Source organism: Neofelis nebulosa, chromosome 9 (genome assembly GCF_028018385.1).
Source record: "Neofelis nebulosa isolate mNeoNeb1 chromosome 9, mNeoNeb1.pri, whole genome shotgun sequence".
Taxonomy (NCBI): domain Eukaryota; kingdom Metazoa; phylum Chordata; class Mammalia; order Carnivora; family Felidae; genus Neofelis; species Neofelis nebulosa.
The window spans coordinates 6,847,168-6,869,247 of NC_080790.1; the positions used below are offsets into that span (position 1 = coordinate 6,847,168).

The 22,080-nt window shown below is 52.5% G+C and overlaps 1 protein-coding gene and 1 non-coding gene across 6 annotated transcripts in view; both read left to right on the plus strand.

The window, feature by feature from the left end:
• The window catches only part of ASAP2 (ArfGAP with SH3 domain, ankyrin repeat and PH domain 2), a 176,701-nt gene that overhangs the window by 140,987 nt on the left and 13,634 nt on the right, over positions 1–22,080 (plus strand). For all 5 annotated transcript variants that reach the window (XM_058682488.1, XM_058682489.1, XM_058682491.1 and 2 more), the window contains 7 exons: positions 5,413–5,507; positions 11,585–11,774; positions 13,168–13,253; positions 14,751–14,866; positions 15,937–16,004; positions 17,237–17,350; positions 19,610–19,862. In XM_058682488.1, the coding sequence (XP_058538471.1) occupies positions 5,413–5,507; positions 11,585–11,774; positions 13,168–13,253; positions 14,751–14,866; positions 15,937–16,004; positions 17,237–17,350; positions 19,610–19,862 (922 nt within the window). The remainder of the gene's footprint in view (positions 1–5,412; positions 5,508–11,584; positions 11,775–13,167; positions 13,254–14,750; positions 14,867–15,936; positions 16,005–17,236; positions 17,351–19,609; positions 19,863–22,080) is intronic.
• LOC131486385 (U6 spliceosomal RNA) lies at positions 20,524–20,627 on the plus strand. Its single transcript, XR_009249300.1, has one exon. It is a non-coding gene; the product is annotated as a U6 spliceosomal RNA (small nuclear RNA).

Consider the following 22,080-nt stretch of genomic DNA (forward strand, 5'->3'; position numbering starts at 1 on the left):
CCACCCCCCACCCCCCATCCCCCATCCCCAGCAAATGTTTAAGAAAAAGAAAGCCCTGCTTTGTAGTCAGCCGGTCCACAGATGTCTGTACTCCCGCCGTGGCCATTTTCTCAACTCTGTGCCATCGTCAGTAACCAGCGTGAGTCACTGAATGTAACTGAGTTCACCGCACAAACACTGGTTGTCCGTGGCTTCAGAAACAGAATAGTAAAATGATTAGGAGGTGATGAGTTTTGAGCACTTATTACTTTGTTTTTAGTGTAATTTACTTAACTAGGAGTTTATATAATGTAATTTTAATAATGGCTCTCGTGAGCTGGTCGAGGCTTGACCCCAGCACATCTGTTACACCTGCTTAAATATTAAAATGATGGTCTTCATGAGACTCTTGCCTACTAAGCAGGAAAACACCAAAGAAGGTAGAAGGGAAGATGTTCATGTCTTGGTGAAACAGTGAGGTGGCTTCTGACCCCTGGTTAGAACCCTGGTCTTTATCTCCCAGAGCCTCTGTCTGCACCTCCTCACGGGGGTGGGGGGGGGGGGTGGGGGGGGGTGTTAACATTTGGCCAGCTGTCAGCCCTTTTGAGCCATCAGGAGAGACTGCTTATTTAGTATCTGCAGGTATTTTCAGAACCTGATCTCTGCCTTAGTTTCGGACTCTCCTGGTCTGCCTCACCCTCAGTTGTTGCAGAAAAACAGAGGGAAAAGGCCCCCGAGTCTTGTGGGGTTCTCCCCGCTCTCCTCTTGCCCCTCAGCTCTGCCTGTGTGGTCATCTGGTTGCTCATGGGAGGTGGGCATCTCCCCAGCCCCACCCACCGCGTGCCAGGACAGTGAGCCTGATGTCCTGCCCAGAACCCTTACCGCTCAGCCGTTAAGTCAAGCACTGCATGGCTTGACTTGTATTTGTCAGGGTGTTAGGATTCATTTCTAAAACATGAGAAGTTCAAGCCTTTTTGAAGCACCCAGGTTATTTTTATTCTGCTTAGACAGTTGGATGCTTGAACAGAAGATCTCCTGAAGGCTTGACACATAGACCTGTGTGTGTGTGTGTGTGTGTGTGTGTGTTTAGAATTACGTTGGCACACAGTAAAGACTATGAAGGATTAGCTCTCATTATTCTCTACTCCAGAATGACTTTAACTGAATCCTTTCAGAAGAATAATCCACGTGTCCTAACGTATGAATCCACAGGGAGAGTCCACTCCGGTTTTCTGCTGCAAGTATGAACATTGAGGATGTGCAGAGCAGGGACATCAGGGTCTCTGCTTGAGTTTGTCGTAGTGTGTGTTCTTGTGTAGCAAATGTTGATTGAACCGCCTTGCACCCTATGAGAGGAAATAAGAGGTGACCTGGAAAGTTAACTCCCAGCGTCTCCAGGGGAGAATCCTGGGCAAAGTTGCTTTACAGGTGCAGTGAGTCTCTGCCCTTCAGGTAAGTCAGTCCTGGAGCCCGAATCTCAGGGTGATGCGCTGTGATGGGCACAGACTTTCATCCTTGGCTGACCCTAAACAGACCCTCACCACATAGATGGCCACTCCTGTCCTCCCATATGGCCTCACCGTATTATTCATCACGATAAAAATCATTTTGCTTAATTCCATAAATTACTTTCTGGTTTCACATCTGCACACTGTTCCCTTGGAAACACATGTATGTGCTACGGAAACGTCTCATTTCCTTCTTTTTTTATTTTGGTTTCAGAGCATATGCTTGATTTCCATGTTACCTGAACGGGTTTCGGCGGCATCCGCGAAGGTGGCTAGTTAGCAGTCATCTTCTCCTCCCTCTACCTGCTGTCAGAATCATGTCTTACTCAGTGGAAACACATGAGTGCGTGAAGCACTGGTTCGTCCTGGGAGATCACCCCACTTGAACTGGCCCGCTAGCGTGTGCGCTCAGTGTCCTCAGATTTCAAAGCAAACCCACTTTCAGAAACCCTCCTGGTAAATACAGATTTTGGGAAGGTAGATTCTCCTGCCCCAACACAGATCATTTCAGCATTGATTTCCAGCTCACGTGTAGGATAGTACCGTTGGTCCTGGGGTCTTCATATCATATGATCAATTTGACCTCAAACATGAAATAAAGGGAATTCTGATATTACGAAATTTTATTTGTGTCTGTAATTTTAAAATCTTCTTCCAAAGTCTTCTGTGAGCTCATAGCTCACAGCTGGAACTGCTGTTTCCCCTGGGACTGCAGCGAAGCTGCTCTCAGGACCCTAAGGGCAGCAAGAAATGTGGTCCCAGCTACCATTTATTGAGCAACTGTTACACTCAGGCATTGTCCTAGGGTGCTTTACATACACTGTGTCTGACCCAAACAAGAACTCTGTCTTTAAAAATGAGGCCAGGGCCGCCTGGGTGACTCAGTTAAGCAGCCGACTCCTGGATTTGGGACCAGTTGAGAGATCAAAAGTCTGATTCGTTGTTGAAAGAAGCCAGATTGGTTGATGAGGTTCACACAGGCGGGAACAGGAGGAGCCCACAGCCCCTCCTGTGTGTGTGCCGGTGCTGAGGCCCACAGTCACGGAAGTTCTTTCTTGTCATTTGCCCGCTCCTCCCCTCGGGGAGCATAAGAGCAGGGAAGAAGGTCACAGCAGATTTCCCTCCCTCCGGAAACAGTAAAACGGGCAGGTTTTCCCCATCCTCACCCCAAACTCGGAAAACAATTTCTGGGTAAAGTCTGAGGTCTCGGTCTGGGTCCGTAGGCCCGGCACAGGTCAGTGCTAAGAGTCTCCAGAAACACGCGACTCTGTCCCCATCCTCAGGTGCTTCCGTGCAGCGAGGGAGAGGGACCCAGGGTTCCACGCAGGGTGTGTGTGGTGTCGTGGGCGTCTTGACCAGGCAGCTGTCCTGCTGACATACACCTGCTGTCTCCATACTCTGTGCTCAGTGTGGACTTCTTTCCCAGCCCCCAACACCGTGCATTTCTCCGTATTCACCTCTGTCTCCTTAGACCGAGCTCTCTCTGGGGCACGTGGGTGGCTCAGTTGGTTGAGCATCTAACTCTAGATTTCGGCTCAGGTCATGATCTCATGGTTCAGGAGATCGAACCTCATGTCAGGTTCTGCACTGATATCACGGGGCCTGCTTGGGATTCCCTTTCCCCCTCTCTCTCTCTGCCTTCCCCCTGTTCGTGCACGTGCTCTCTCAAAAAAGTGAATAAACTTAAAAAAGAAAACAAAACAAAACAAAACAAAAGAAAAAAGACTGAGCTCAGAGCTTCCCCCAAGCAGGGTTGTGTCTCATGCTCGGTACCGAGCGCATCTGAGGTCTCGGTGTGCGTTCGCGGACTGACCTGGGGCTGGGATTTGCGTTGCTGAGTGATGTAGCACTTAAAGTGCCCCAGACCTTCCTAGATCTGATCTGGCCCCGTGTCTGCCGCAGGGAGACCTCCAGGAGTAGGGGGGCATGTGTGTTGGGGGCTGCATAACACCAGCCTTCCTGGTTCCTTGGCTCCCGCCCACTGGGCCCACTGGGCCCCGCATTTTCTCGACGTGACCCTGCAGCTTCCATCTGCAAATGCTTTGCTTTTGTTGATGATTCTAAAGGAGTTCTCTGCAGGCTGAACTGTTCGCTGGAACTTGGCAAAACTGTGAGGCGGCACATTTCTCTGCACTGGGCAAGTGTGACGCACGGATGCGGTGGCTCCCTGGACCAGCTGTCCCCTAGTAAACCAGCCAAGTCCAAGCAGAAGGGAGGCAGCTGATTCGCGGGGAATTCTCCTCCTCACGCCCCACCTCCCATCTGCTTACCATAGACTCAGAGGCATGCGGGGCCCTCGCTCGCAGAAGGGCGCTGGGGCCCGTTCCGTCACTTACCTTCTGAAGAGAGACGACTGTGCCTGGCGAGGGCACGGTGTCCACATTACACGGAAGCATGGGGTCATTCAGCCATGCCCGGCTCCAAATAGGGGCTCTGACGCTGAGGTTCAGTCCCGGATCTGACACTGACGATCCAAGAAATCATTGCAGGCGTTGGGTCCGTGGTACATGGACGCTGTCGCCTGGTGTGGCTGGCCATCAGCCTCATTCTTGGGGAAACCACAGTGAGGCAGCCCCAGGGTTTTGTCCGCTGACAATGGCCTGAGGCCACCAGGCCGGGAATGAGGGCCCAGGTGGGGCTGCTTAGTGCCTGGTGCTCTGAGCCATCTAGGACACTGTGTTCACCTTACCAAGGACGGTAAAATCAGGAAGTGCATCGGACGGTTACTAAGGTGTCGCACATCCCTTGTCCGGCGGCGTCCCTCGCAATCCCATTTCACTGCCTCACGTTTCTCATCGCCAGAAAGTTCAGGCTCCTCTAACTCAGATCCCCTTGGCTGTCACTTCAGTCACTTACCCCTGGAGAGAGAAGGGGTGCTCAGGCAGCCGCCTGATCTTCCAGAACATGCCCTGTGACCCTGTGTCCGCGTCGCTGCTCGAGAACAGAGATACCAGAGGCTCCACGTGCCCCATTGTGCCCTGTTCAACGCGGGAGGTGAACTATCTGTTCTCGTGAGAGCCCTGGGCCAGGTGCTGCCTTTCAGTTCGGTTTCATTAAACATTGAAGAAGCTAATCTCTGTCAGGTGCTGGGCTGGGTGCTCAAATAAGGTGATTAAACCCCTGCTTTTAAGGAGCTCCTGCTCACCCAGTTTGTGCCTCCACTCAGGAGAGTGCCAGTTGCCATATTGTGCTTGACTAAGACAAGCCGTGACAGTTGTCTCCCTAGTCTAGCTGCATTGAACACACTGCCTCGTATTCAGGAAGCGTTGATTAAAATGTGTTCATTTAAATTTTAATGAATAAGAAAGTTGATCGTTGCATGAGGACCTTACATTTGGAACAAGTACATTTTTGTGCTTCGGTTTATGGAACCGAATTAGGCTTTCGCCTAAATTGCCCCACTCTATTATTTTTACAAGGTAGGTACCATCCCTGTTTTACTGGTGAGAAATTGAAACTCAGGTAAACTGACTTGCGTGTGGTCACAAAGCCAGGGAATAGAACCGTGATTTGAACCCGAGTCTTGACTTCCTGACCCAGCACTCTCCACTGGATGAGAGCCGCCTCCTTGCTGGCATAAATAGATCTTTTTAGGTCCATTTCAGTGGGAGCACAGGTTTTTTCGGGGGAGGGGATAAGGGTGGAAACTGACATTGGACCAAGTTACTGCCCCTTCCTGTCCACCTCGGTGCTTTATCCAGGGGACGTTTTATAAGAACATTTCTCTGTAATAGACCTGCTGCTTCTTATCTCTAGTTTTATGAGTACCTTTGGGGTTTGGGGTTTGTCCATCTTTATTAATGGCAAACCACTTTATTGCTCTATTTCTTAGTGGCCATTAAATAAATCATCAACGCATGAGTAGTGTGCAGCAGTGGAATGCATTAATAATTGAGTACCCTGAAATAGACTTCTGCTTTTGCAGCTTGCCAAGAATATTGGGAATGCAGGCTTCAATGAGATCATGGAGTGTTGCCTTCCGGCTGAGGACTCGGTCAAACCCAACCCGGGCAGCGACATGTAAGTATGGACCTGCCTGGTTTTGTTTTCTGAGCAAAGACTGGCCTTGTACCCAAGCCCCGTGAGGCAGGACAGTAACAGGTGTAGGGGATCTCAGTTGTTGTTTCGTTAGGGAATAGATCACCCTGGTTTGTTTTGGTTTTTTCTCTGGCAAGTCACCTTTTTGGGGATCCAGATAAAAAAAATTGGTGTGGCTGGTTTTCTTAAGAAGCCACAGCAAGGCAGCTTTGGCCGATGCTCTAGGTCTATGACAGAGGAGTGAGGAGTGTCGCTCTCACTGGTGGCATATGGGTACCCCCTCACCTTCTGCATCAGGGGAGTTCAAGCCCCTTCCTCTGCATAGATCCTAAAAATTTTCTTTAATGTTTAATTTTGAGAGGGAGAGAAAGAGAGCGAGCACAAGCGGGGGAGGGACAGAGAGAGAGGGAGACACGGAATCCGAAGTGGGCTTCAGGCTCTGAGCCGTCAGCACAGAGCCCAACGCGGGGCCCGAACCCACAAACCACAAGAGCATGACCTGAGCCGAAGTCAGACGCTTAACCGACTGAGCCACCCAGGCGCCCCTCTCTGCATAGATTCTGAGCCACGTATCCTTTTTTGGCCCAGTGTCCTTGCAGATGTGGAGAGTGTGCTGTTTTCTTCAACAAGAATTTTTTATTCTTGTTTCACTTTTGACCCAAAACCTGACCGAGAAGCTTTGTGCCTCATGCATCCGGCTGGCCCGATGGGGCAGAGCTTACAGGAGATTTTCCTGCCAGTCTTATCAAATAGAGCATAAGTCACCCAGGTTACACTGGTCTTTGGGCGTGAGAGGTGGACGGAAGACTGGCAGGTCCGGGCAGTGGATGGCCTCTCTGCTCCAGGTGGCTGGAGGGTGATCACCTACTGTCATACAATGCAAGGTGGGACAGACAGACGGAAGAAGGGGTGCCCCCGGGGCAGTTAAAAGACCCAGCGCCTGCATTCGAGTGCTGAGCCTGGACCACAGTGATCCGGCAGGACAGGAGGGAATGAGAAAAATGTGATAAGAGAGAGTAGAAAAATTCTTTTACAGAGACAACATTGCCCTTGGAAGAAGGTTGAGAGGGGATTGATGGCACAGGTCTCTCCTAAAGGACATAAGGTGAGGAGCCGTGGACAGTGCTCTAGGAGTGGTTTTTCACATAGCAGGTGGAGTACAGGCCCTTGGCAAAGGCAGAGAATTTAAGTGTTTGTAACCAGTTTGTGGGGACCTGTCTTTGGGAAGCTGAGATGGTGGGATCTGTGTTCTTTTGCATTTGGGTGAGGTAACAATGCAGTGAGAGAGCCTAGACATGTACAGGCATGAACACACCGTGTTCGTGATACACCCCCTCAGGCATCGGGTATCTGTGATGAGCATTTGGTTGGCGTTGGATTAGGGTCGCTTCCTGTTGGAATCCTGTAGCAGATGCTGGCAATGGCGGTTTTGTGGGACTGGGTACGAGGCACGAGCCTAGGTTATTGTCCTCTCTGCATGAAGATCTGAGTTCCAAATCTGTATTCTTACCCAAACCCGGAGAGGCAGGTGGTATAGGACGTAGGACCTTAGCCAATCGTGGGACCTGGGCAGGCTCCGGGGCTGCTCTGAGCTCCCTCCTCTAACATGACAACCCTCGCCCGCTCACAGAGCCAGCGGAGTGGTCGTCAGCGGGACAGTTGGGTAGAGCTGGACCCAGGTGGTGTCCTCAGCTCTGCGCGCTCACCCTGGGTGTGGGCAGTAGAGGCGACTTAAGTGCTGCACACCGATCCCACAAACCCTGAGAGATCAGGGTCCTCTCCGTTTAGCTTTCAATTGGAGGGTTACCCAGAGGTGAGCCAGCTCTTCCCGAGATTGCTGGAAGCTCCCGTTCAACAAAGGAAATGTCATGGTCTGGTACGCTGCATTTGTTTACAGTCTAATCGACAGACAGGGAAGGTGCCAGTCTCCCTAGTCGCCGTAATATTGATCAGTTTTGAGCAAAGCGTCTGATAAGTAATTTCTTCCAAGTACCAGGGTGCCTTATAAAAGCAGAGAATTTGTTTACTCTGGGGCTAGATGTTTCGAAAACATGAACACGATCTGCTTTGACTCCTTCAGTATAAACGTTCTGTCTGCATTGAAACACCCCCCACCCACCGCCAGCCTTGGCACAAACGAGAAGGAAGTGTAGCCCTCCCCCTCTTTTTTTTTCCCCCAAATTGAGGGCGGATGGCCAGTGTGATGGCAAACGCCACCTGCTTTCATACCTGCTCGGGTGAAGTTAACTGCTGGTCTGTCTGCTCCTGTAGCCTTTGGCTCTATTTTAAAACCTTCCGTGCCACTTTATATCGTACCAAAGTATTTACACATATCTCTCTAATAGATCACGTCTTCCTGATTTTTGTATTTCCCACCGCAATACGTTGCTTGTGGTGGTTCAATACATATTTAATGAATCAACAAGTCAAAGATAAAGTCCCAGCTCTGTGGCTGTTTAAATAAACTGTATTTTACTTGCAGATGAAAAGGAGTGTATGCTTCTGGCTTTATCTCGGGACAACATACCATCTGCACAAGGCACAGACCCTCTAGTGGCTAGTCCCCAGATTTTGGATTTGGGGGTGGGTGTGGAGAGAGAGAAATAGGTGGGAGGGGGAAGCAGGCAGATCTGTGTCTGTTTGTGGAGGCAGCGCCGTTCCTTCTCTGCGATTAAGGACCTTACACAGGCCCACCCTTCAGAAGTACGTGCCAAATGTGTTGTTATTTTAAGTTCATTGCTTTTCTCCAAAAGTCTAATCCTTTCCAAAACAACAAGAGGTGGGGAGGGGAGCACGCTGACGGAGTAAATAAACTTCCTTCACGAAGCCGTGGAGCGTGGTGGTGCAAAGACCGGGTCTGTGCCCATGCTTGTGTGGGCGTGACCTCCAGGGGTCACAGAGCCCCGGACAGGTGAATCACATTAAGAACTCAGGGTCCGGTAGGTCTGGAGCCCCTTCCAAGGAAGGCCGGGGGAGGTCGCAGTGATGATTATCTCACAAGGGTTTTACTGAAACTACATAGAACTTCACAACTGTCTGGTCCCACCGCTCATCATAAGAGACCTGGAGAATTTGAATCATTAGACAGGTTGTCACATATGGCACATCATCGAGCCCAAAACGTCACTAAGCAATTCCCCGCATGCCGCACTGTGCTAGGAGGCCCCCTGAGGAGAACCTGGACCCCGAGAGCAGGGGTGGCCCTCAGAGAGCTTCCCACTGTGTGTGGAAACAGAACTCTGGGTCCTCTTGATAGACTTCAGTTTACTTATCCGCAGGGGGGAGGCGAGAAAAGTTGATAGCATTTGTTGTGAGGACCAAATGAGACCGCCTGTCTCAGCTCGACCTGTAAGCCCAGGGGCTGGACGTTTGTGAAGTGACGCACGGAAAGTGTGTTAGCACACTTCATTAGCACCCAGGCAGTGAGTGTCTTAGGGCAGGCGGTCGGTAGTGGGGAGAGCAGCCCCCCATCGCTGGGAGCCTGGCGTTGGCCTGCCCGCTCCCAGACCTGCATCGCCCCCTGGGGCCCGCGGCGTTGACCTGAGGGGCTCGGTGGCTGACGGCAGACGCAGTTGGCACAGCCCTGGTGGCAGGATGGGAAGGAACAGTCCCTGAGCTGAGAAGAGCCGACCAGGTTCACTGTGAGGCCCCTCCTCCCATGCTGTTGTGGTCCTTACAGCTGGCGTTTCCAGAATGCTGTGCTATCTCGTGTAACCTGCAACAGCCCCTCGAGCAGGTGTGGTCACGGGAGGGGCTTGCCCGCTGTCCCCTTGACAGGAAGCAGTGGAACCCGTTTGAGCAGCCGTCTGACCGGGGGCCCGGGCTCTGAACTGTGCGGTCTCCCAGAGCTGACCACCAGGCCCTGGCTTTTCCTTCAGCCTCCCCCGCCCAATTTCTTGAAATTCCAGTGTGCTTCACACTTTCCAGAAAGGAGCCAAGGGAATCAATCCTGTTGCGTCGTTTTCTGTGCATCTGTTGACTAAAGTTTTTGTATTGTCAGTGGAATTCAGTTTTCTCTGACATGCTTTATTGAGATACAATTCACATACCATACAGCTCGCCCATTTAAATGGAAATTCAGGGGCATCTGGGTGGCTCATCGGTTAAGTGTCCGACGTCAACTCAGGTCATGATCTCACAGTTCATGGGTTCAAGCCCCACGTTGGGCTCTGTGCTAACAGCTTGGAGCCTAGAGCTGCTTTGGATTCTCTCTCTCTCTCTCTCTCTCTCTCTCTCTGTCTCTCTCTCTCTCTATGTCCCTCCCCCATTCACACTCTGTCTCTCTCCTCTCTCTCAAAAAAAAAAAAAATAATAAGTAAAACATTTTAAAAAATAAATAAATAAATGAGATTCAGTGACGTTCACCCTACTCACAGAGTATGCATCCATCACCGCAGTCTGGAACATTTTTCTGCCCCCGAAACAAAACGCTGTGCCTGTCAGGCATCACCCACTCCACCCTCCCCTCCACTCCTTCACCCCCCACCCCCCAGCCCTGCTAATCTGCTTTTTGTCCCGACGAATTTGCCTCTTCCAGGCATTGTGTGTAAATGCGATCATACAGCATGTGGCCTTGTGTGTCCGTCTGGCTCCTTTTCCTTCGCACGATGTTTTCGGGGCTCAGCCATGATGTAGCCTGTCGGAGCTGTGTTCCTCGATGTGGCTGAACAGTACTCCGTTGTGTAGGCGGACCACGTGTGCTCGTCCCTTCACCGGCTGATGGGTAGCTGGGCTGCTTCCTGCCCCTTCTCACTTGATTGCCACAGGGAATTTCGTTTTTACTGTAGCTCTCAAAAATCCTGTCTACTTTTTTTTTATTGTTGCAGCTGTTGTTTGTTAAGGTCCTCGGAGTAAAATGCTGAAAGTCCTCCTGACCAGGAGCTACTGTTTCTCTAGCTCTCCATTTTTAAAACATTTTTTTTAATGTTTATTATTTTGAGAGAGAGAGACAGAGCATGAGCAGGGGGAGGGTACAGAGAGAGGGAGACACAGAATCCGAAGCAGGCTCCAGGCTCCGAGCTGTCAGCACAGAGCCTGGCGTGGGGCTCAAACCCACAAACCACGAGAGATCATGACTTGAGCCGAAATCAGACGCTTAACCGACTGAGTCACCCAGGCACCCCTTGCTCTCCATCTTTTAAGTTCGATCAGCAAGTTCCACGGCTCTAAGGACCCACCATGTACCCAGCAAATGTGTCAGTTCATGTATTTTTCCCAGTTCCTCGAGGGCGTGTGTTACACGTTTGCACAAATAGGACCTGAGGCCTAAAGAGATGAAATGCTTGTCCCAGGACACACCGTCAGTATGGTGGGGGCGGGATCTGAACCCACACTTCTCCTGGCCTCCCCGGGGTTGGTGCTGTTCCAGGCTCCGTGGGGGAGGTAGAGTCTGTGAACACAATGCCATGTGAAGACCAGAAAATAGACCACAAAGGCTGACAGTTTGTTCTGGTTCATCAGATGTGTGGTGCGTTTTCTGCCAGGCACAGTGCCCACGAACGAGAAGATAACTGTCTTCCCTCTTTTTCTTCCCTTAATGTTTATTTATTTTTGAGAGAGAGAGGGAGAGAGAGAGAGCGCACAAGCCAGGGAGGGGCAGAGAGAGCGGGGACAGAGGATCCGAAGCAGGCTCTGTGCTGACAGCAATGAGCCCAATGCGGGGCTCAAACTCAGAAACCGCGAGATCATGACCTGAGCCAAAGTCAGACGCTCAACCGACTGAGCCACCCTGGGGCCCAACAATGTCTTCGCTCTCAAGGAGGGCCTCCCAGCCTGCCTAACCTGGCCAGTTACCGTTGGCACCTGAGTGAGGCCCAGTCACCCTGCGCTGGGCCTCGAGGCCTCTTGTGTTGGAAACTGGAGGATTTCACTGCCCTGGGTGTCCCCGGACACAGGCACTGCCAGGGTCACACAGCAGATTGCTCCCTACCTGCCAGTGTTTCTGCAAGGAAGGTGTAGGCAGGATTTTCTTTTTTTTTAACGGTTACAGATAATTGAAGGTTAGATACGTTTGAATAGAGGCCCTTAATCATTTACAAGGCAGTTATGCTTGGTTTCAGGAATGCCAGGAAGGACTACATTACTGCCAAGTACATTGAGAGGAAATACGCAAGGAAAAAGCATGTGGATAATGCAGCCAAACTCCACAGCCTTTGTGAGGCCGTCAAAACCAGAGATATTTTTGGATTACTCCAAGCGTATGCTGATGGTGTGGATCTTACAGAAAAAATCCCACTGGCCAACGGACACGTAAGAGCATGGCTTGCTACTTTTACAAAAGAAAAGAAAGGGGGGGTGGGGAGTGGCAGGGCAGCGTCATCAGAAATGCTGAGAAAGTAGTATAATTCTCTGAAGGAAGACAACATTGGTTCTGGGGAGAAATTCATGGTTTATTCTTCTTTAACCAAAAATATGATGCCAACCTTGGAAGGAAAGCCCATCCCGTGGGGGAGGGAGCATCTTCTCAGAGGCCAGAGGGTCCTGTCTCCTGGGTGCAGGGCAGCTGACGGCCAGACTTTGAGGAGCAGCTCCTGAGGCTTCCCTGGGAAGGAGAGCTCCCCAGCCTGCTCCCCACCTGTGCCCTCCTCCCCGAGGGAGCTGGAGAAGGAGGGATCCCCCCCACTTTCCTGGGAGAGCCTTGTGGAGAGGGTGGGGTCTCAGGGTAGCATGGGATCGAGCATGGCAGGATCGATCCCATAGGAAACCGGCTACCAGTGTCACAGCTCGGCATGTGTCCTAATTCTCTTCCATGGGTGACCTTGTGGACACACGCTCACGTTCCCTTGAAACCTCCTTGTCCTCATAATGAAGGTGCGGGATGCCAGGCGTTACCCCTTAGCAGCCGAGCACATGTTCTATGGAGCCTGATATCCAATGTTTGAGAGAGAGACAGAGAGAAGTCAAGCCCAGGTGGTTCAGGGCATGCCCAGCTCAGAGCCCTGCCCCAGCCAGAGGACGGGGGAGTGGCCCTGGCTGGCTGAGCAGGCCCGGCAGGTGGATTGAGGACCACCTCCCTCTTTGTCCCATGTTCCCTGTTCCATGGATGTTGCCTTCGCCTCCAGCCTTCTCGCCCACCCACCCACCTGAGACCATCTTCCTCTGGTCGGTCCTCCCCCTCCTGCCAGAACTCTTTCAGAAAAGGCAGTGGAGGTCCTGTGTCCCCTGGTATAAATTGAAGACAGTCTGGGCATTAGCACTCCTGGCCTTGTCCGTAAATACAGAATGAAAAACTCTAATGCTATTTTTAAAATAAGAATTTATGTTTATTCAGGCAGCAGGTATAAAAGATTGGGTATAAGAGGCCTGGGGAACTTCCTAGGGTCTTTGGACGAAGACCCCCACACGCACCTTATAGGCAACACCTCATGTTGTTAGTGCAGAGATAGGAATATCAAGATTGAGGGGACTTTGAGGTGAACTCCCTGAATTTCTCATTATTTTCTGTGGAGAAAGGAAGACCAGTCTCGAAATGGTCCCAAGAGCAGAGTTTGCTCTGGAGACTAGAGAGACACCATATGTCTTAGAAGCATTTTGAAAGAAAGAATAAAAGGCTTTTGGAAGAGAGAGATACAATTTTGCTCACATTGAACACAAAACTGAACGCTCCCCTTGGAATTCTGGAATGTTTCTCTTTGGTCTTCAGGAGCCAGATGAAACTGCCCTGCATCTTGCAGTCAGATCGGTGGACCGGACTTCTCTCCACATCGTAGACTTTTTAGTCCAGAACAGGTAGGTGTTCTAAACTTAGGGGAGGCGTTTGATTTTGTTCCTTGGTGTTTCTGAGGAAGGATCAGGTTCCTGCCTCATTATGTGGCTGTGGGACAGGAAGTGAGCCATCAGGTGCCAGTCCTGAGAGACCCTAGGACGTGAAGACAGAGACCCTTCGTGGGATATCTGCAAGATCCAGCTTCTGGCGTCTGGGACTCAGCAGATCTCAGATCGATACATCTGAATTCTGGGCTCTGGAAGGCAGGCTGTCCGTGGCCCCCACAACCGCCTGTGTGCACAGGGCCATCCCCACACTCACGTCCCTTGTGAGTGTCCCACAGGACCCAGGTGGGGTACCCTAGAGCAGTGGGGAGAGGTAACAGGGACACAGGGATCCATACCTGAGCCACCCGCCTAAGCTGAGATTGTAAACTGCAACACCGGGTTGTGGGCATTTTGTCTGGTTTGAAAAGTTGTTTCTATATCTTCATTAGAAGTAGCCTTTAAAGAACCTGCGCGCACACACGTGTGTGTGTGTGTGTGTGTGTGTGTGTGTGCACGTGCACGTGTGTGTGCACTGCATAGTCCTGCTGCTTGGTGCGTCCCACCCTACTCTGGTTTATCACCTGCCTGGTGGCAGCCAGCCAGCCACAAACACCCATTAAGGTGTATCTTGACTCCCTGATCGTGGTTTGGGGCGTGTGTTGCGGGAGATGCTGGTCACAGGCCGCTGACACGGCTCCAAACGGAGTGGAAAATTCCACAGTGCAATGGCAAGGTCATATTCAGCATTTCTGCCTTTCCCTGCTGTTGCTGGGGGAGAGAGTGACAAAGTAGCCAGAGGCAGAGCGGCTGGGGGCCGGTCAGCAGTTTGCTGGCTCAGTGGAAGCCGCCCGCTGATGGAGCCCGAATGCCCACCCAGTGCCTAGCGCGCGACAGCGGCTCCGCGGACCCTGGATGAAACAGCTCAGTGACGTCATCCTCTCCCAGTGCAGATTCTTGGAGCGTGAGAAGGGAAATCCTGGTTTCCTTTCTTCCAGAATGGAAGGGGGGCAGCAGGAAGAGGGGAGAGGTCAGAAGATGAAGCTTATTTTCACAGTGTAGCAGGTTCTGTCCTGAGAAGAGCAGTGGATGTCTCCTCCTGGTGACCATCCCCATCTGTCCTTCCCGGGGCCACAAAGCCCCACTGTCCCTCCTCCCCATGATGACAGCCACGTTTCAGGGCTTCGCCCACCAGAGGGTTGAGTGGCTTGTCCCACATCTGGGGAGCACGGTGCCTTTTGGGGTGCCTCTCTCCCTTTCTGGCCTTCTCTGCCATTGTTGCTGGCTCCCTGGTGGCCTTCCGCCACGGCTGCCTCACCCCCACGAGCGGGGGTGCTGCCCTGTGCCCCCACCGTGGAGGGGGATTCGGAGAAATCCCCTACTGTCTGGTGTTGCTTGACTCTTCCCCTGCTCACCTGCCCGGCCCCCTGGCCTTCCCCTCATTGCTCTTTCTCTTCTGTCCCCGTTCTTGGCCAGTGGGAACCTGGATAAGCAGACAGGGAAGGGCAGCACCGCCCTGCACTATTGCTGCCTGACGGACAACGCCGAGTGCCTGAAGCTGCTCCTGCGGGGGAAGGCCTCCATCGAGACAGGTGAGCGGGTGGCGCCGGCCTGGCCCCGTGTGCGGGCCCTGCCTTCTGAAGGCGGGGGGCCTCTCCCCGCGTGCCCCACACGGCTGCCGTGTCCCGTATTTGTCAGCAGTCGCCCTCCCTCCGATACGTAGACCTCCCACCTTCGGCAGGTATTTTATAGGTTATGAGAAGCAGAGCTCAAGCCCCACAGACAACACTAACGCGGATGTGAATTTGAACAAGCTCTGGGGCGTCTTGCCCTGCTGTTCAGAACCCCCACCCAGCATCAGGCTTAGACTCTTCCTGGCCCCGGGGTGGAAAATTTACTTACGGGGCAGTGAAGAGACACTGTTCACTGCCACTCGTGGCACTGAGTCTCCTCCACGAGGGACCCTGATCTGTTGGGCCTTCATTTCTCCCTCCCGCGTGGGACCCTGACACTCTGGCAGCCATCCGAGGGCAGGCGGTGGTGACTGTGTTGGGAGGAAGTGATTTGGAAGAACTGTGGAACAGAGAGCAAAGAGAACACAAAGAAGGCACACACCTTCTTGAGTCAAGTTTCTTTCTTTTTTTTTCTACTTTTTGGGGGGGTGGGTAGAGGGAGAGAGAGAGATTTTGAAGCAGGTTCCTTGCCCAGCATTGAGCCTGACGCGACTGACACGGGGCTGTATCCCACAACCGTGAGATCATAACCTGAGCCAAAATTTAGAGTCGGATGCTTAACTGAGTCTCCCAGGTGTCTCTGAGTTGGCTTTTTTTTTTTTTTTTTTTTTTTTTATTAAACCTTGTTGGCAGAGGCTTATTTAGAAGAAAATGCATGGTTTTGGATTTGCAGACTGCTGAGGAGTGCCGTTCTGTGCCCATGGCCAACTCAAACGGTCTCCTGACGTCTCCCGACCGTGTTCCACCACAGGTCTGTCTGTATGGTTACGAGACCAGTTCCGCCCCTGCTCCAGACTCACCGTGGGATTCGTTAATCGTGCTCACTTCGATTGAGTGCTGCTTCTCTGTACCTCTTTTAACTGCCTCCTGATAATCCGGCCTTCACTTGTTTTTGTCATAATGCCTCCCTTTGTCGCCCTGCCTTTTAGCTAACGAGTCGGGGGAGACGCCACTGGACATCGCCAGACGCCTCCGGCATGAGCACTGTGAGGAGCTGGTGAGTCTCCACCCGGTGTGGACGTGGCCAGGGGGCCCTTCCTGGGCCAGGAAGGGGCCCTGCCCTCTGCGAAGTGTGGACCCTAGAGGGGATAGCCAGGAGAAGGCACACTGGGGGGTCTTTCAAGAGGAGGTGGCCACCCCCTCGTAATGACACTTAGAACGCCAGTGGGCATTTGCTGGTTGGACATGTTGATGGTGGTCCTGGCATTAATCTGGGGCAACAGGAGCAGAGATCCGGGGGCCACCATGGCTTTGGCTCATCCCTGGAGTCGGGAAGCCACCAGCTCGTCCCTTCACAGCAGCATCCAGAGCTGGTGTTCTTACTCTGTTCCCCAACCCCGAATCTTCCAGATGGTTCTGCACCATCGTTTCCTGTCCTGTTCTAGATCAGGCAGTGACAGTGCAGCTAGGGGGCAGAGCCCATGGGCTCAGGCGGTAGGGCTCCACCACCATGACTCGGGAAGGCCGCACCAATGCCAACTGTCTCGCTGTTTCCTTGTTTGTGAAGTGGAGTCCGCTCTACCAGTTCACAAGGTTGTTGTGGGAATTAGTGTTGCACTCGGAAGCTCAACCAGTGCTCGATAAAGAGAGCTATTCGTTGTAAATGTTACGGAAGTGTGGGATGATTACCAGGTGCTATTCTAAGTAGTTGATATCCCCTAACTCGTTCAATCTTGATAGCCACCCATGACACGGTTTCTTCTGTGATCCCTATTTTACAGGTGAGGAAACAGACACAGAAGGGTTAAGTAACTTGCCCAAGGTCACACAGCTCCTCTCTGGCTCTGGAGGAAATTAAGGGCTAACGTGCTAAGAAGGGGATTTGCTTCTCTCCCGTGTATCTAAAATGGAACTAGCTATCTGCTCCCCGAGAGTATTGTGAAAATAGTCATTCACATCCTTTTCTTTGGGGCATCATCTTTAGTGCTGGTCAAGAACGGTTGGGTTAACAGTGGAAACGTCCGTTCTCTGTTGAGTTTGCTCCTGTGTGTGGTTGTCAGCACCTACGGGCCATCCTTGAGACCTCGAATAGCCCTTGTCTGCCCACCGCCCTGTACCGTTTACAGAACACGAAAGGGCAGTTACGAGGTTTGCGTTTCAAGGTCCTCTGTGAAATAGGGAGGGGAGTTTCAGCCGGCCTCACCCTGGGGTCTCTGCCTCCCCCACCCCATGCCACCCGGGGCTGCTCGCCTCGCGTGCAGTGTCACTGACAGCCCTTTGTCCTCTCAGCTGACCCAGGCCTTATCTGGGAGGTTCAATTCCCACGTCCACGTCGAGTATGAGTGGCGGCTGCTCCACGAAGACCTGGATGAGAGCGATGACGACGTGGACGAGAAACTGCAGGTCAGTGCCCGGCCGAGGGACGCCAGGGGTGTCGTCGTGAGCTTTGTGGCGAGCGGGGTGGATCCTGGCTTCTAATCTGCGCACAGAGCAGTTTTGTAGAAGTGGAGTTTGCTTTTCGCCTCCATTGCTCTCAGTAGGTTTTTGGTTTCACCCTTCCCACAGCTGCCACCTGTCTCCCAGCTCCTAGGAACAAGGGAACATTCCTTGTGTCGTCATCATTAGCTGCCCACCGTTTGATCTGAGGGAAAGAAATGGGGGGGCCATGGAGTCTAGTGGGTTTTAGAGCAAGTCCTTGCACTGTGCATGTGATAAAGAGCCAGGGGCCCCCAGTGTCGCGGGTCATGTCCACTCATCAGCCGTTAAAACCTTAACTAGAATCATTAAATGACCTTTAGAACTGTGGGTCCAACTTTTTCCTCTATTCGATGGGGTCACGGAAGCTTCGAGAGTCAAGAGAAGTTGACTCGGCCACAGTGAAGCTTAGTATTTCGAGACCAGCTTGGGGCCAGACTGAGGGCACTTGCCTCTGAGTCCAGCTCCCTGCTCATGGCACGCTGTCTTGCACACTTGGAGGGCTCCTGGCAGGGTACCTACCACCTTCACACAGGTCTCAGAGCTGAGTCAGACTCCAGCAGGCGGACTCCAGAGCCCACACTCCTAGCTGCTGTGAAATTAGTGGAAAATGCCCTGTAAACTTCCCTTTTTTTAAAAAAAAATGTTTTCTTTATTTTTGAGAGACAGCGAGCACACAAGTGGGGGAGGGACAGAGAGGGGAGGGACAGAGGATCTGAAGCAGGCTCTGTACTGACCCCAGACAGCCCGTCTGATGCAAGGCTCAAACTCACAAACCTGAGATCATGACCTGAGCTGACGTCGGACACTTAACCGACTGAGCCACCCAGGTGTCCTCCACATAAAATTTCCTATTGAATATTCTGATGTGCATCGAGCCTGTCTGATTACATGTATATACGGCATTTCCGAAATTTCCTTGACTGTCCTCGTTCATGGAGCCGTTAACATACCTGCTTGCTATGTCTTCAAATAAGAAACTTCTCCACTGAGTTAGGTATAAAACGGTATCAAAGTAAGGAGAGCTGACTAATGTTACACTTACCCACCTTAAAAAAAGATTGGACGCATCGGCCCCAGAGTGAGCACACACATCCCATTCTTGCGTGAGCAGGACACGGCAGGTCCCATGGTCCAAACAGAAGTCTGACAGCAAGTGCTAACACTCATCTACCCACTCCCTGTTTCCAGCAGAGGTGGGTATAGTTCATATAGCCATGGGCTTTGTTGAATTCAAAATATGTGTGAAGACCACTAGCCATCGAGTTCTGCATAGCTGAGCTGAGTTTGAGCCACTGGGTTGGCCAGAGCCTTGACTGGGCAGGTGGTCCTGTGAGGGGAGGTGGGGTATATCAGCCAGCAGTTTAACTGCTAAGCTGGCACTGTGCTAAAGAAGCAAAGTTCTACCCATTGAACAGAGGAGAAACAGGGTCAGCCAGGTTAAGATAGTTGCTGAAGATCACAGCTGTTATAATGAAGCTGACGTCTAAAATGAATTAGATCTGAGTCACCCAAGTCGTGATTCCATGCACATGACCTTCAGACGGAGCTGGGGTTAGCAAACCAAAAGGGCCGGGTAGTAAATATTCAGGCCTTTGGGCCTGAACTGTCACCATCTTTTCTGCGCCTACTCAGCTCTGGCAGGGTGGCTTGAAAGCAACTGCAATTTGTAAATGACTAGGCATGGCTGTGTTCCAATAAACTTTATTTATAAAGCAGGTGGTGGCCCCCAGGCCGTGGTCTGCTGACCCTGAGTTAGAGGAATCTCAAGAGGTGCATTCATACTGGAAGAAACATTGACCTCCCCCGAATTTGCCACGTAGCTGTTGGGGATTGAGTGTAGCTGGGTCCTCAATGGAAAGCATGTGTACGAAGGGGAAATGCAATGAAAATGCAGATCTAGCTTAATTTAGCTCTGGCTAATAAGGATGAAATCGCCCGTGTTTTAAATCCTTCACAGAATGGAGATGTGTAAATTATAAATCATGGCTGTGTGTGTGTGTGTGTGTGTGTGTGTGTGTGTGTGTGTCTGTTAAGAGACGTGGTGAGAGTAACTCTTAAGTCTTGCAGCTCTCACGTAATGGCTGAGACCCAAAAAGGCACCGGGCCCAAGTAGCAGTGGTGTGCACGAGTAGCCTGGGCGCTGCGACCAGGGGGTCAGCGTTGTGTGCATTTCGCCCTCTGCAGCCCAGTCCCAGTCGGCGAGAAGACCGGCCCGTCAGCTTCTACCAGCTGGGGTCCAGCCAGCTGCAGTCGAATGCCGCGTCTTTGGCCAGAGATGCCGCCAGCCTGGCCAAGGACAAGCAGAGGGGCTTTGTGCCCAGCATCTTGCAGAACGAGACGTACGGAGCCATCCTCAGTGGCAGCCCGCCGCCCTCCCAGCCCGCGGCCCCCAGCACGGCCAGCGCCCCCCCACTGCCCCCGCGGAACGTTGCCAAAGGTACTGAACCGTCGTAGCTCCCGCCGGCGCTCGAAGGGCGTTGTTTGGTTTTCGCTTTGGGGAGTTTCTGGTTGCTTTGCCCCCTGCTCGATGACATGTGGGGTTTTGCATCCCACGGTCATGGTGTTGACCTCCTCAAGGAGCTCTCCGGTCTTAGGATGCCGGATGGTGGTGGAGCCTCTGACTCTGTCCTTGTTCTGGGCAGAGGTGTGGCATTTGTGTCACTGGCGGAGCGCACGGACTCCACCAGGGCAGCCTGAGGCGGGTGGCTCAGCTCGTGACGCTGGTCCTGTGAGACCTTCCCGCAGACCTCCTTTCTGTTCTTTTCTGTCTGCTTTTACAGCTCACCACCCCTCCCTCTGCCTTAGTTCTGTCCTGTGTCATCATCCCTCCACTGCCCCCTCCCCCCCGCCTGCCTTCAGCCAGCTTGTGATGCCTGGTACCTTCTATCTCTGCCAGCCCCATGAAATGAAGGATACAAAGACGCTGATCTGGGGAACGGTGCGCAACCTAATTGTAAAAATGCAAAATGATCCCCGTGGGTCCTGCCGGTGCTTTAAGTGCCAGAGCTTGCCGTGCTCGATGTTAGTTGTTCCGTCACAACACAATGAGTTGGACTTCCCAGATGCTGGTGTTTAGTTTTATTAAAATGGAAACTGAGGTGCTCGCTTCGGCAGCACACACACTAAAATTGGAATGATACGAAGATTAGCACGGCCCCTGTGCCAGGATGACACGCAAAGTCATGAAGCGTTCCTTATTTTTAACAAGTAAGGGGCATAAGGAATCTACTCGTGAAATCATTGTTGCACTGTATGGTAACTAACTTGGATGTAACTCAAAAAAGTAAAATAAAAATAAATAAAAATTTTAGAAAATAAAAAGATTTTAAAACATTAAAAAAAAAAATGGAAACTGAGGCCCCCCCCAAAAGTTAGGTAATTTTCCCAGGACTGACGGCCAGCTGGCCATTCTGCTCCTTGAAGGCCGGTCCAGCAAGCAGCCGGCATAGCTGTGGGCTGGGGCTGCCCGACGCGGCCGGTGGCCTCCGGAGGGCTTCCCACGAGAAGGAGGGTGTGATGTCCCCGCCCCGCTGGAGGCTGCTGCCGGTCCACGTGGCATTTGTGCAACAGCTGCTCTCCGGGAGGGGGCGTGAGTGAGGGTTGTAGCCCTGGCAGGGGAGCGAGGATAGCAGCTGCCAGCACCTGGGTCGAGGCCACCTCCACCATGGCCCTGTCCCCAGCTCTCAGGGAGGCCCAGAGAAGGCTGAGGGGCCTGTCGTCTAGGTCACTGGAGCAGACCCCCGAGAGGAGAGCGGGTGCTGCCCAGGCAGGCCCCAGAAGCAGCCCACTTGCCCTCCCCCACAGAGCCTGTGCCCCCCTCGTGCCCACACCCCTGGGCTTGTTGGGGCAATTCCTGAGCAGGAGAGAGGCCGCAAGGTCAGGCTTCTTGCACTGGCCGGGAGGGGCCCAGGGCAACCCGCCATGGTCGGGTCCCTGTGGGGCCTCCTGTCTGCCCAGCCTCCTCCCATGCCCTGTGTACGTGTATTCACTGTGCAAGGCTGCAGCTGCAATGATTTGGTCCCCTCCACCCCATTAGTGGCTTTTACTGACTTTGTGTGTCATTGGAGGAAAGACTATTTTGCTCTGTTGGTCATGCAAAAGGAATAAAAAACTGTTCATCTTTATTTTTTGCTCTCCTAAAGTCTTAGAGGCTTTGGGGTTTTCCATAGTTCCTTTTTCTGGCTATTCCTGTGGTTAGCTTCATGTTCTCCTTTGATGGTATACTGGCACTTCATCCCTATGACCCCCCAAAGGGCCCCCTGGTTCTCGGTCTAGTGCACCTTGGTGCCCACATGACAGACGGAAAAGGGAGCCAACGTTGCGTGCCCTACCCGGGGATGGACCTCGTCCGCCGCAGAAATGCCCTGCGTGGGGGTGCCTGTTTTCTACCCCAAGCCCGGGGCCCCACTTTGTGGGCCATGCACAGCCTCAGACACAGGGCCCCCCCCGTGTGCAGAGCTTTGTGGGGCAGAGAAGGGACTGTGACCTGGGCAGGTGCCGTCTCCCTGGTATGTCAGCCGAGCCTCCTTGGTGTCACCTGACTTCTAGCCAGAAATGTTTGCAGGAGGTGGGGAGCCCTCACCTGTCTCTAATCTGTACCCTTCTCTCCATGCGGTCCGAGGACAGGTGCTCCCCTGTGCGTGCACCCAGGGGAG